The sequence below is a fragment of the Beta vulgaris genome, chromosome 7, assembly GCF_026745355.1.
Source record: "Beta vulgaris subsp. vulgaris cultivar EL10 chromosome 7, EL10.2, whole genome shotgun sequence".
Classification (NCBI taxonomy): domain Eukaryota; kingdom Viridiplantae; phylum Streptophyta; class Magnoliopsida; order Caryophyllales; family Amaranthaceae; genus Beta; species Beta vulgaris.
Window position 1 is genome coordinate 14617739 of NC_079208.1, and position 15408 is coordinate 14633146.

Below are 15408 nucleotides of genomic sequence, written 5' to 3' on the forward strand. Positions count from 1 at the left end.
TTAGAATGACATTACAGTTTTGCATATACATGGTTATTGTTTAAGCCACTATAAGGATAATCTACCTTGCTTCATTATCATTTTTTTTGGCCTCCTTTCGAAAACCTGTGGTAAGATGAATTTCCTTTGCGTTGCCCTCACATAGGACAACTCACCCAGTAGGGCCAATACTATTGAAATGTGCTTCCACCAAAATTTAAACTTTGATCTCTTATGTGGGAGATAAGAAGCCATACCAATTACTATTAAATCCAAGAATCCTTGGTTGCCTCATTAACATATGTGTGAGGTCACCCATTGAGATAGTTGATAGAGTATAAATCTATTCCTGGGGCCTCAACTATAAGCTTAAGCTTTTGGTTGAGTTGGTCCCTTGACATTGTATCAGAGCCAGTGTGACATAAAGGTCACGGGTTCAAATCTCATCCACCCCTCATTTCTAGGTGGAATATTTAGCGCTAGGTATGAGGGAGACCTGTGCTGCATCCACAATTCACACCTAATGGGCTCTCGTGTGAGGGGGCGTGATAGAGTATAAATGTAATACCCCTCATGATTGCTTTGAAGGGATTTAGCAGGCTACTCATTCCAACAAGATGCATCTTTCTTTTAGGGAGCTCATTTCCTTAGTTACTCCACAGTTAAGCGTACTTGGCTGGGAGTAGTCCAGGGATGGGTGACCTCCTGGGAAGTTTCTCAGGATGTGCATGAGTGAGGACAAAATGCGCCGGAAGAACTTGTGTTGGTTATTGAGGACAGTTGTTGGCCCTGGATGCGCATTGGTGACAATATACTCGACTCCGTATGGGTCGGGTGTTACAATAAATCTATTCCTGGGGCCTCAACCATCAGCTTAAGCTTTTGGTTGAGTTGGTCTCTTGACATGGTATCAGAGCCAACGTGACATAAATGTCACGGGTTCAAATCTCATCCACCCCTAATTTCTAGGTGGAATATTTAGGGTCAGGTATGAGGGAGACTTGTGTTGCATCAAGCCTAATGGGCTCTCGCGTGAGGGGACGTGATAGAATATAAATCTATTCTTAGGGCTCCAACCATCAGTTTAATCTTTTGGTTGAGTTGGTCCCCTAATAATAATATTGTATAAATACGGGCCGTAAATAAGGTCATAATTTTCTTTTCAAATGGCACATTTTCAAACTTCTTTTTTGAAGAGTGCATTATTATACTTATCTGTGAATATTTTTTCTTGTGTCGTTGTTGAAAGATTATCTGTGATTATGGTTGTTGGCGTGAATACACAAGCAACCCTAGTATGATACAAGTCATGACGCTCATGACAAGAACTTGCAAGTGGGTACAAATCATAGAGCAAGAAACTGTTAAATTTGTTTTGTTATATGATTATCTAATTTAAAAATATTAATTCTTAAAAGAGAAATGATGTCCAACCTGTACATCCCAACACTAATCATATGAACCGAAAAGTAAGCAACGTATATATTTTTGTATGACAGTTATGCCACGCAATCAGCAGTGTGATTAATATCACATGTCATATGTATAAGCTGACAAGCAAGGGCAGCCAAAGACATTGACATGGCAGCCTGGCTAATTGAGTTGGCTTCTATCCAGTTGTCATTGATTTGTACAAGTTGGTATTGTTGTAATTAAAACATAAATTAAGGGTAGTTTATTGTTTAATTGTCTATATGTTCATCATACCTCAATATTGCTCCAAATATTCATAAGTTGTACTAGTAGTTGGCTAATTCCAATTGCTGTCGTGCATTCAATATTTGATTCTGACTACGAAGGAAGAGTGTCCATATCCTTGAGTCTCGCAGTTTGCTATCTAGATTTCTCCTTTGCCTCCATCGCCACCTTACAGGTAAAACTGCATAATATCTAATATCATCTTTAATTTTTTTTCTTTAACTTGGAAGCTAAGGTTTATTATAGGGAATCTGCAACCCTATGCTATTTGCAAGTTTGGCTTGTGAGAGATGGACATGATGGTTAAGTTCTTATAAGCATAATAGTTATGGGATTCAAACTTGGTACTTTCAAGTCATCAAGTGGAGTTTCCACCTATAGATTAAAGCCTTGATTGGTTTTAAAGCTGCTTTTATGTTGTATAGTACTACCTCTATTTAATTAAGTTATAATCCTATATTAGATTCTTTATTGCTATTTAAATACTCTATTTTGACACTTTTATAATACATATGTGTGAGGAAAAATATCGTCATATGAGTTTTTCTAAGTTCTTTTGCATATAGATTTTCAAAATAATATTTTTTTTGTTTCATAATTACAAGTATTAATATTTAAATTAGTTATAGCTCGGACGATATTTCGAGTTTTTACTTTAAATAATATTTCTATGTTTTGAGCTTTTATCTATTTCAAATCAGTTTATTATACATATTTATATTCCAAGTTATATATATTTATGTGGAATAAAGAACATAATTATTAATTGGTTGACATGATAAGATGTCTACTATACAACTTATTGGTTGCATGTTCGAATCTTACTACACAATATTTTTTAGTACATATTTCTTGTTAAGCATATGATATTGCATGTTCCTAGTGAGGGGTTCCACGTGGCAACATATACTTTATTATTAACGTCTTTTAACATAATAGTATAGATATAGATGTGGATGTTAGCAAACAATAAACATGTAGTGTCTTTTGGGTATAACTAAATAAAAAGTGGCATAACTAAAAACGTATTTTCTTCTTTCAACAAAAAAAATATTTCATCTATTTCTTTTTGTTCTTCCTATTTGGATTTTCAGGTTGACACTATATAAAAGTTGAGATAGTCTTCTAAATTATTTCTAGTATATATATAAAAGAAAATATAGTCATGTAGGATCTTGTTTGATTCGTCTTAAAAAGTATACTAAAAATATTAAACTTTTATAATTTTTACTAATTAATAATATAAAACATGCATTGTTAAACATAAAAAAAAAAACAAATAGCAAGAATAATAAGCGGGAGGAGTTGTGCTTCAAAGACGCTTGAGTTCTAGTATATACTCCTTGTCTCAAGCTACTTCACTCACATATTTTCTACGAAATTCAAGACGTGTCTTTCAGAATTAGTATATTTATTAAGCAGTAATAGAAATTTTGAAAAGTTAATATTTTAAAAATTAACACTTTTAAATGATAATAATAACAAGATTTTACATGATAATTCTTTTTTAAATTAGTTTTAAAATTTTGATGAATGTTGATAAACTTAACTTTTTTAAAATATATGTAAAGTTTTACATTACAGATTAAGTATTTATTAACTACTACTAACATTAGATTTTATTTTTGGTTTATACGAGGTTAAAATTTATACCCTCCATCTTTAATTACATAGGAGAGGAGAAAAAGTATGGTGGATACCATAATTTTGTGAGAAAATGACAAGCATTTGAGAGTTTTAGGTAGGAAGACGAAAAAAATAAAACGAAATATTGGTAAAAAAAATTTAAAACTCAAGATTACCAAATAAATAAATATAACAAGTAAAAGGAGATATCCATTTATAGAAAATGTAGCAACTAAATAAAGATGGAAGGAATAGAAGTGAGTATCTATTGCCTAGCTAGTTTACTCGCTTAGAGTTTGGTTGTAAGTCCGGATCCTCTAGTGTTTTAATACAACTTTACAAGGTAGAGTTATATTTTGGACTATACATTTTAAAATCAAGGGCACGTATTTGTGAGAAGGGGAAAATTAGGGGATGAAGTTTAATGAGAAAATATAGAGAGGTTTTGAAAAGATAATATAGTAGGCATTGATTTTTTATTCAATATATAGTTAATAAGGTTTTTTGTCCTAAACCACCTTAATTTTGTGCTACTTTGCGAGAAATTACCTTAAATAAATGAAATTGTCCAAAACTATCTTAAATAGTAAAAACAATTGTTGACTACTACCTAAATAAACGAAATTGTCCAAAACTATATAAGCTACATAAAACTTATATTACTCAAACTTTATCTTATATAGTTATTTTAAAACTCTATAAAATCCAAACATCTTAATTAGGCTAGCCTTGCATGTTTGGTAAAAGTTACGGGTACTTCTTCAAATAATTGTTACGCATAAGGGATTAGTTATCAAGCTAGCTTTGAAACAAAAATATTTATTTATTTATTTCAAAAAGATATCATTTTAATTACGTAGCCAGACATGAGCTTACAATTACCTAAATGGCTATATCTTATAACACTATCTACTCTCTCTAATCTAAAACTTATCAAAAATGATAGTCCTATAACACTATCTACTCTCTCTAATCTTATTTGAATTGAAGATGTGACATGCACGTGCTAAAACATAAAACTTGAGATGTATCTCTATCTTATTTGCAATTATTAAAAAACTGGTGACTGAAGTATGTGTGTATTAGTGTTTCTCAATATCCTCTCACCCTTTCACGTACGTTAATATAAAACTTTTGACACTAAAATCTTTAATTATGTACTTGTAAAAAGCATAAAAAGTAGAATCTAATAAAATTTCACATTGTTATATCTTATTTGCAATCTTTAATCATTTTTGGTAGGTCAAACTTTAAAATCTTTGACCGAATACTCTCATTTATATATATATATATATATATATATAATATTCATGTGAGATCTTGTTCGGTTCGTCTCAATGTGTAGTTTCATAATATCAAATTTTTATATTTTTTATTAATACGAAACTGAAAATATTAAAGGTCAAAATTACGTATTGGAGACCGTGTAAAAAAGAAACAAGCACTATATTATGGGACGAAGGGAGTATAAATTATAAACAATGGTCATAAGTAAAATTTATAACTATAAAAAAATGTCATAGAGGAATAATCTTTAAGAACCGGAAGTAGTATTAAGTAAAACAAGTTATGCTTGAAAAAGTGACACGCTGATGCCAAAAAGAATTAGTCTCTTGAAATATTTAAGACTGAAGTTAATCACCAGAAAAGATGGGGGACTAGTGATAACACAAAACTAGCATGGGTTATGAAGTTAATTTGAGCAATTCTCTATTATTTCAGTGTCTAAGTTGAGTTAGGAATTATCGTTGATTGGTTTCTTTGACTTGCAGGTCTTACATTGTCCGATTTGATTGCAACCAAAACTAAAATGGGTTATTGGAAAACAAAGGTTCTCCCAAAGATTCAGAAGGTTTTTGGAAAAGATGCAACCAAAAAAGCTGCTGCCGTAGAAGCATGCAAGTCCTTCGACGACTGCAAGGTAGCTATATCATGCCTTTTTTTTTTTTCATTAAACAAAACCAACTAATCGTTAGCAACCAAAAAAACCAAAACCAACCCCTTCTTCCGTTCCAAATTAAATGCAACAGTTTTAAAAACGACAATATTAAATTAAATGTAATATTTTATTTTATTTCTTTTTATTCTTGGTAAAGATTTTGAGTGTAAAATTACCAATATACCTTTACTAAAACTAATTAAGCCTTATTAAGTTAGTCACATGCCTTTACTTTTTATGTGGTCTCACTTTCTCTCTTCTAGGAGAATGTGTCATTCAAATTGTTGAATTTAATTTGAAACGGATGAGGTATTATTGATTCAATATAGCATGTTTCCTTTCAAAAAAAAAAAAAAAGTAGTATCAACTAATAAAATATATGTAGTACACAAAGATTTTGAATCAATAATACCTCATCCGTTTCAAATTAGTTGATACTACCTCCATCCCTCTTTAATTTAAACACTTCTTTTTTGGTTTTTTTTTTAGTGGTTACACTTTTACTTCACTTTTAATAATTCCTCTACTCTTATCTCCTACTTTTTCACTTTTTCCTTGGTTCTATTGAAAACCAAACCACGTAAATTAAATAGAAACAGATGTAATATATAATTAAGGTCCACATTTATTTTTCTTGAAATGAAAGACCTGCCAATTATTAATTAAGAATTTAAAACGTATTATAATCAGTCAATGATAATAAGTGACACATAAATTATACATAAAATGAAGGAAAGAATATTCAAATTTCTCATTATCGACCGCTTAAAAGAAGATAATAAAGGATCATCAATATACTTGTGGAGGAACTCTTACCAATGATATTTAACTTTTGTACCAAAGATGTCTTGGGCTAGTGGTTAAAATTGAGGTGCTGTGAACGATACGTCATATGTTTGAATCCCCCCTTCTCTTCTTTGTACTTTGTACTACCTTCATGGATCATATGGATTAAAAAAACATAAAAACTAATATTCCTTTCGGTTTTTTAATTGTTATAGTTTATTTTGGGGGAGAAACCATAAAATTGTGTAAAAAGCAAGGAAGACATACAACAAAAGAATGTTTGATTTTGGAAAATGTAAAAAAAGCATTAAAGTAATGTAGGGAGAGAGAAAAATAGGGTAAATGGGAACGTTTTGGATGAATTATTAAAATAGATGGTAGAGTGAAAAGTGTGAAAAGTTGATGTGATAGGTTACCATATAAAAAAAATAAAAATGTAACAATTAAAAAAGAGACTAAAGAGAAATAGTGTAACAATAAAAAAAAGGAAGGAGTATGCACTTAAAAAATATATTATTGCACACAAAAACAATCTTTTTTTCTTTCTATAGTGCTACAAGGACAATGGTGTATCTAGATTCAATCTTGATTCATGTAATTTGATTCCAAATCTTTTATAAGACCCCCACATTGATTTGCAAAGTGATGCACATAAAATTCAATACTAATTCATGATTACTACCTCCCCATAAAATTTAGAAATAAGTTAGTTGACATCCATAATTACAAAATGTTGAACAAAATTATTTGATGTGTTGAACTCAAATATATCTCTATTATATAAGGGAAGGAGGGAGCAATGGTGTCCTCTTTTGAACTGACTATTTTGCCCCCCTTCCCTTTCTAAATTACAAAAGGAATATCAAATGATCAGGAAACTTTACAAAAACTAAAAATTAACTTACAAACTAAAACTAATATAGTAGGATGTCAATACATACAAAAATATTCACAAAATTCACTTACAAATCATTGTTCTTAATAACTATTCACAATTACATACTCACAAAAATTACTTATAAACACAAATTTGAGAAAAACATAAGAATTTGACAGTGATATCACACATTCGTCCATTGGCGATTTGCGAACTTTCAAATAGGTACATAATTCTTTTAATCTTCATATTAAAGTTATTTCCCATTAGTTGACTGTTATGTAGTTGAAAAAATGGAGATAATAGCAATTAGTTGAAAAAAACTTTTATATAATTAGACTTAAATTTGATTCATTGTCATATAAAATCAGAAAACAAGATGTGTATGAAATTTGATTCATTTATGACACTGATGGAAAAGGTTACAAATTTAGTTTTTTTTTTAAAAAATTCCAATATAAAAGTTTTGCCCAAAACTTTTGCAGAATATCCATGTTCAGAAATAAATTTTGAAAAACAAAACAATATCAAACCTTTTTGCGAACAACTTTTGCAAAAAACCATTTTCAGAAAAAAAAAGTTACATTAATTTGCGAAAACCATTTCATGCGAAATCAGATTGTGTATGAAAAATTTGAAATTCCATTTCACCTATAATTGAAACTCAAAGTGTTCAAATTTAGAAAAAATGAGAAAAATTAAAAATGACCATTTCATGCGTAATCAAATTGTGTATGAAAATTCCTTTCAAATATAATTGAAACTCAAAGTGTGAACATTTAGAAAAGGAGAAAAATTAAAATGATGAAAATTTTTAAATATCAATTTGTGAAATCAGAATTTAGAAGTTAGTCAACGAAAAAAACTGAAATCGTATTATACTTTTCGGTTACAATTTTAGGGTCATAGAGAAATTACTGAAATCCATATCAAAAACTATTATAAATTACAAAAATGAATAAAACCAAAAAAAAAAAAAAGAACATGACGATATTTAGTAAAGAACATCATAGTAGTATTGATCATAAAAGAACATGCGCATATAAGACTTGAGAAACAAAAAATTATTCAAAATCACAAAAATGAATAACAACATAAAAAGAACATGGAAGAATCTTATTCACAAAATGAAGGTGAACTTAAATATTAACTTGCATTTTCAGTTTGTTTACTACTTAGTATTAGGCCTATAAATATCATCGCACGCATCGCGTGCACAAAAGGCTAGTTTGTTTTAAAACAAAGTATATTAGGTTGAGGTCAGGAGATTAACTCTCACTAAAAGCTCTCTAACAAATGTATATATTTTCCTCTTTAATTACTGCCAAATAATTGACCTCTATGTTACACATGATAGTAGTATCATGTAAGAGATACTATCTCCGTTTCTTAATAAGTGCAACATTTCCCTTATTTGGAATAGTCACAATAAGTGCAACCAAGCTCAAAATGGTAAAAAAAGTTCAATATTATTACAAATATGCCACTAAAAAGCAAGAGGGGACCACAACTTTTTTGTTTCATCACTTGAATAACTCTACTTTATTGTGGTCCCAACTTTCTCTCTCTACATTTCTTGGTTTTACCTCACTTTCTCTATGTTGTACTTATTAAGAAACGGAGGAAGTATATACCAAGCTCAGCAGGTGATAAGGAAATAATCTTTAAACTCGAACTTGGGGTTCAATCTCCAATACGGTCATTTTGGAAGAGGAGATTTCCAATTCTCCTTTCCCTTCTCCTCACTCTCAAAACACGGACAACCCATATGCGAGTGTAAGCTCTGTCCCACATTGAATATGAGGAAATAAATAAACGATTTAATAATTTTGAGGAAGAACTTCTCATGTAGCCAATTGATTTTAAGATGAAACCTCTTTTGAACTAATAAGTTGTCCAAATACTTCAAAAGCAATGTGTTTAAATTTGAATAAAAAGAGAGGTGGCATATTACAACATCATTTCCCATTTAACATTTGTTCTCAAGTATTTTATCCATTCTTTGAATCGTGGAGTTATCTATTACTTAGAGATTAATATATTACAACCTCTGTTTAGGAGGAAGTATCCAAGGAATTTGAGGAGAAGAAAGCAGAGCTCCAGCCCAAAGTCCTAGAGGTATATGAAGCTTCAACAACTGAAATCAAGGTCAGTTTTTCGGTTATGCTGTTAAAGGAAAACAGTTTGAACTCAATATTATTATCAAAGAAAATGTTTCAATGGAAGTGAAGTTTTTTAATTTAATTTATTTTGTTGGGTTTTTTTAATTGAAAAGTTGGTCGAAAAGGAATTGTTTATGAAAAAACTTTCATTGGTAAAAGAATAAAGAGTGCGTCTTGGGATTAAGTGTGATATATTCTACTATAACTTATTGTGTAAGAACATCTTTTATGTCGTGATTAGTGTATTTCATATTATTTTGGAGTTGTTGCATAATTTTTAAATCTATCCTATATTATTTATAAAACTCTTTCATATCATTATTGGTATATTTTATAAGGAAATGATAGGGCTATGTATAAGGTGTTTAAAATGGAAATAAAAAAAATGAAACAAGCATTTATTACCTCAAATGATGTGAAATATTATTATGAATTCTTAAATTATTTCCATTTTAGGAAATGCATTTAATATAACCTTACCCAAATGAAACGGAGAAGTATTATTTTCTCTTATTTCTTTATTATTTTTCAACTCTTTATATATTTTATCGTTGTTATACAAACTAAATCATTTATATGATAAACAATATCGTTATTTCTCATTTTTATGTCTTTTGCAGCAACTTGTATCATTTTTCCTAATTTCATTATCATTTGTAAATTCTTTGTATATCTTATAATTATTACACAAACTTACTAAATTTTCCTTAACATAGAAATTTACTTTATTATTGACTCTTTTAATCCATATATAACATGGGCCACAAGTCCATTTACATATATAATGGAGAATATAAGTTTTCCTTAAAGTGTCTTTCTTCCATCCAAACACAATCATAGTATTAAGAAGCAAAATGATTCTCAACCAAAAGATCTATTTCTAAATCAGAAAAGTATGAGAATTTTTATTGTTTATATAATTTGCTATATACTAAATAACTATTAAGTATGATAACCCTTGTATCTTAACATTTTTGTGAATACTCCCTTGGTAATCATGAGTTAATTATCTAATTAACGTTTTTCATCTATGTATTTTAGTTTTATCAACTTGGGTTATTTTATTTATATAATAGCATGTGTTTTCTGAGGGCTTGTTCTCCCCAACTTATTTTCAGTTCAATTCAATTCAGTTCAGTTCAATTTAATTCAGTTCAATTTAATTCAGTTCAATTCAGCTCTGAACAATACTTTTACTCTCACATATCACTATTCATTTCAATTCAATTCAGTTCATTTCAGTTCAAATTCATTCAATTCAGTTCAGTTCAGTTCAGTTCAATTCAGTTCAGTTCAGTTCAGCTATTATGTGTCATACCTTTACACTTACCATTTTGATGCATAATGCCTGCCAATAACTATGTGTCATTGCTTTGGTTTATATTTTGTAATTTAGTTAAACTAATTTAACTTATACATTGCTTAACTTATGGAGGCAATATTTATAAGTTAAATTAGTTCCACAAATTACAAAATATAAAAGAAATTAATGATGCATAATTATTGGCTGGGCATTATTCATTAGAAAAAGGTAAGTTTGAAGCTATTTTGTGGAATTTAGAAAAGATTGGGGTATAGTAATATAGAAACTAAAGTTTAGGGAAATAATTTTAGGGAGTGAACTGAAGTCTAAAACTAGAATTGGGGGAAAAGAAAACTAATTACACAATTCTTAATTTCAAAAGAGATAAAGTGAAACATCTATAAAAACCATATACTTCCGTTTCGTTTTAAATGCAACAAAGAGGAATTATTTGTGAGATATAAAATATTCATTTGTTGCATTTAAAACGAAACGGAAGAAATATTGTACTTAATTCTCTATTAAAACCTCTATTTCAATATTATATTTTTATATGTTGATTATTTTGGGAACAGAGTTTGGTAAAAGAACCCAAAGAAGCTGGTATCAAGAAGCATTCAGTCAAGGTTCAAAGTTTCCTTGACGAGCTTGTTAAAATTGGTAAGTCCAAGATTTCTCTTCCCTTATTTTATAATTCGATCATCTGTTTGCAATAAGAACATGCTATGTGGTACACTAATATAGTATCTTGGTTTGGTTCCTCATAAAAAAGAAGCTGGAGAACAAATAAAGAATGATAAATACGGAAAAGAGGTGATAAATGGGAAGCTAATAAATAGTATTAATCTGTTACATCTATCTATTAATATGATCAACGTGAAGGTTTAATAAACCATATCAAGTTATCAACCATCTATACTATTTCCTCCGTCCCAAAATATAGTTTTTGTTTTTATTTTGGGAGTCAAACTTTAAAAACTTCGACCAAATATTCTTACTAATATATATATATAAAAAAACATATTCATGAGGTCTTGTTAGATTCATCTCAATGTGTAAATTCATAATATCAACTTTTTATATTTTTTTCTAATAAGAAATAAAAGATATATCTTACGTCAAAGATACGTTTGGGAGACTGTAAAATAAAACAAGAACTATATTTTGAGACGGATGGAGTATTTTAAAGTGGTGACATATGCTGCATGATTTACCCTCAATGTGTTGATCCCTGGTCGACTTAACTACGATCTGAGACTGATAGTAGCTTACCTCTTACAATCTACTCCTGATCATAAAGAATAACAATAAAATGATCATGTAACTTTTGTTTGTTTACCGGCCTACACAGAATTCCCAGGATCTAAAGCAGTTTGCGAGGCGAGTTCAAAATTCGGGCCAGCACTGATTCCAGGTCCAGTTATATTCGTATTCGAAAAGGTTTCAACATTTATAGTCACAGAGGAGAAACCGAGAGAGGTAGAAGCTCCAGCAGCAGAAGAGACAGCTGCCTCGAAAGAAACAAGCGAGGTGGAGGCGGAGAAGGAGATAGTTGTTGAAGAAGGAGCAACTGCAGCAGCTGAACCGACTGCAGTCGACACAACCCTTCCTAAGGAAGACCCACCAAAGGTGGAGCAACCACAAGCTGAGGAGACACCAGCAAAGCCTGAGCAACCAACTGCATGAGTATTGAGTAATGCTTGAAAATGATGTATACTTCAGTTATTGCATGAATTTTTCCTCCTGATCTATTGCTTTTCTCTTTGTACATTTGTGAAGATGAAATGTAAAAGTGTAATTTATTGTTTTCATTCTTTGTTCGTGCTTTTTGTTTAGCTTGAGAAATTGAAAAGATTCTGGCACATGTATCATTATTGTTATTGTATAATTGTCCTTTTTTACCTTTTAGTTGATATGAAATCAATTTAATACGCATTCTATTAATTGACATGAAATTGGATTTTTTTTTTATTCATATGAGTCACGAAGGCAGTACAAAAAAGGAGAAGAAGGATTCGAATATGTGATTTATCGCTCACAGCACCCAATCTTAACTATTAGGCCACATCATCCTTGATACATGAAATTGGATATGAGAATAATATGAATGTAAAATCTGTTAAGGTTTGTTTATTTCACTTATATTTTCGTATTTGGAAATTATCAATGGTAATATTGAGTTATGATTTTGACAACCCAACCCCAATCCCACCGCTAACCAAACAACCCAAACCAGCCCAGTCCTTCCTACGTCAATCCCCCATTTCCAATCTTGATGTCACCTCGCCCATTCCACCAAACCCACATATTACCAACCCCACTCCCTCTAATCCCCAACCTAGTCTCATAGCTAGGTCCGAAAATAATATTGTTGATTTGGGTGGCCCAAATTCCTCTTTGGCCCAAATCATATGCTACACACTTATATCTAAAGCTAAATACATATATGTCACTAAGCTTTCCTTGTTCAAGAAATTTCTAGTAAAATCATGATAAAGGTGGTGTTAGCATGCTACGTGGCTTACTTGACGAATTCTAGAGCATTCCACTAACCTCTTGTTCCTAAGCTAATAACCGACATATATACCTATAAATAGAGGTGTTGATTTCATTTGGAGATCATCATCAAGATACAACAAGCCATCCACAATAAGCATCCACATATATACACAATCTCCTACTCCACTATTCACTATAATTTTTATCCTTTGTGGTTTGTAACTAAATATTGTGAGAGTTGTTATTTTATCTTTACCCTATTAATTTGGGGTACTTGTACTCTCATAATTTTTATATAGTGGATTTCGGCGCTTGTCGTCCGTGGGTTTTTTACCTCAATTTAGAGGGTTTTTCCCACGTTAAATTTTTGTGTGTCTCTTATTGCTTTTCTTGCATTATTTTTCTTATTAATATCTCGATCTTATTACGTTTCTGCTACGCTCTTATACCTAACAAGTGGTATCAGAGCTAACGGTTCAATATGTTGACTGTCACTAAATTCGACATCGAGAAATTTGATGGCAAGATAAGCTTTAGTATCTGGAGGACGATCCAGATGAAGGTCGTTCTTACCCAGAACGGATTGAAAAAGGCTTTAGAAGGAAAATCTAAAAAGCCGGCAACAATGCCTGACGAGCAATGGGAAGATATGGATGAAAAAGCAATGTCGGCGATGCAATTATGTCTAGCCAAGGAGGTGTTACGCGAGGTCATCCATGAAGAGACCACAACTGGGTTATGGTCAAAGTTGGAGTCTCTCTATATGACCAAGAGCCTCGCAAATAAACTCCGTCTCAAAGAAAGGCTATACACAATTCGTATGGCGGAAGGTACTTCCATTCAATCTCATCTAAATGAATTTAATTATATTCTTATTGATCTTGAAAATTTAGAAATCAAGATTGATGATGAGGATAAAGCTGTTTTATTTGTGTCCCTACCTACCTCTTACAAGCACTTTAAGGAAATTATGTTATATGGTAATAATGATACTTTATCTTTTCAAGATGTTAAATCTAATTTACTCTCAAAAGAAATATTTGACCTTGAAGTGCATACTAATGATAAAGCTGAAGGTTTAAATGTAAGAGGAAGATCACAAGAAAGAGGAAGTACCCATAAAAAGAAATTTAGATCTAGATCGAGGGGACATAAATCAAACATAACCTGTCGTTATTGTAAGAAGTCAGGGCATGAGATTTCTGAGTGTTATAAGTTGAAAAATAAAAAAGAGAAAGAAGAAAAATTAAAACAACCTCAAAAATCCGGCGAAGCTAGTTTCATTGAAAATGACTCTGAAGGTGACTCAGTATTATTGGTAACTTCTTAAAAGAAGGGTCTTCATGAATGGATTCTTGATTCTGGTTGCACCTATCATATGTGTCCTCATAGGGACTAGTTTACCACTTATGAATCTGTAGATTGTGGTACTGTCTTAATGGAAAATGATACTCCCTGCAAGGCTATTGGAATAGGTTCAATCAAAATCAAGACTCATGATGGCGTTGTCAGGACTTTAACTAAAGTTCGGCATAATCCTGACTTAAAACGCAACTTAATTTCATTAGGCACTCTTGAGTCCCTTGGTATAAATTCTCAGCTCAAGGTGGAGTTATGAAGGTTACTAAAGGTGCCCTGATTGTCATGAAAGCCTGTAGATATGGCAGTCTGTATGTCTTGCAGGGACATACCGTGACAGGCTCAGCAGCTGTTTCATCCTCACTCTCTGATTCTGATCTTACTCACTTGTGGCATATGCGCCTTGGCCACATGAGTGAGAAAGGTATGGAAATCCTGAGCATGCATGGTCTTTTTACACCTAGTACTGGTAAGCTGGAATTCTGTGAGCATTGTACCAAAGTACCAAAGCTATTCTTGATTATATTCATTCTTGATTATATTCATTCTGATTTATGGGGACCTTTACGTTTTTCTATTTGAATAAAGATTAGACATGTTCTTTGACTTTATATCGCGTGTTCTTTATTATTCAGGTGTATTATTCTATTATGTACTACAAAAAACATCACTGTAGTGTATCATTTTCTTTCTTGTTGTCCTTTTAATATTCTTGGTAGTATAATAAAAAGTACATGCGACGTACAAGTTTGTTTAGAACATGACGACAATATAAAAGAAAATTTTAAAAAATTGTTATACAAACAAGAAGAACACCTGATCATATATAATTTTATGTAATTTATAGGTTTATTTATAATAAAAAAAAGAACATGTTGGAAGTTAAATAAAAACATGAGAGTAATATTATTAAAACACGCGTTCTTTTCCGTTGTTCGAGCATGTTCTTTTTGTTGGTCTCCTTGTTTTAAGGTGGGTTTCATTTGTGCATCTCACTTGTTACATATAGTCGTTTCAATACAGGTTTACGTAGAGTAGCAGTGGTCTCTAGTCCACTATCCATGCTTTGTCCCGAAATTCTAGTTTTGAAATGAATGATTTTGGGGAGCCAAATTTCATTCTTCGTATAAAAAGTACTATAATTTCATATGTGATATATTTAAACCAATATCATTATATT

At 31.1% G+C, this 15408-nt stretch overlaps 1 protein-coding gene across 1 annotated transcript; it reads left to right on the forward strand.

Moving 5' to 3' along the window:
• The first annotated feature begins 1656 nt into the window (after positions 1-1656).
• Positions 1657-12278, forward strand: LOC104898781 (plasma membrane-associated cation-binding protein 1). Its single transcript, XM_010685888.4, has 5 exons — positions 1657-1852; positions 5076-5224; positions 8964-9053; positions 10946-11030; positions 11722-12278. The coding sequence occupies exons 2-5, from the start codon at positions 5114-5116 to the stop codon at positions 12054-12056; spliced, it is 621 nt and encodes a 206-aa protein (XP_010684190.3). The 5' UTR covers positions 1657-1852; positions 5076-5113; the 3' UTR covers positions 12057-12278.
• Positions 12279-15408: the final 3130 nt, after the last annotated feature.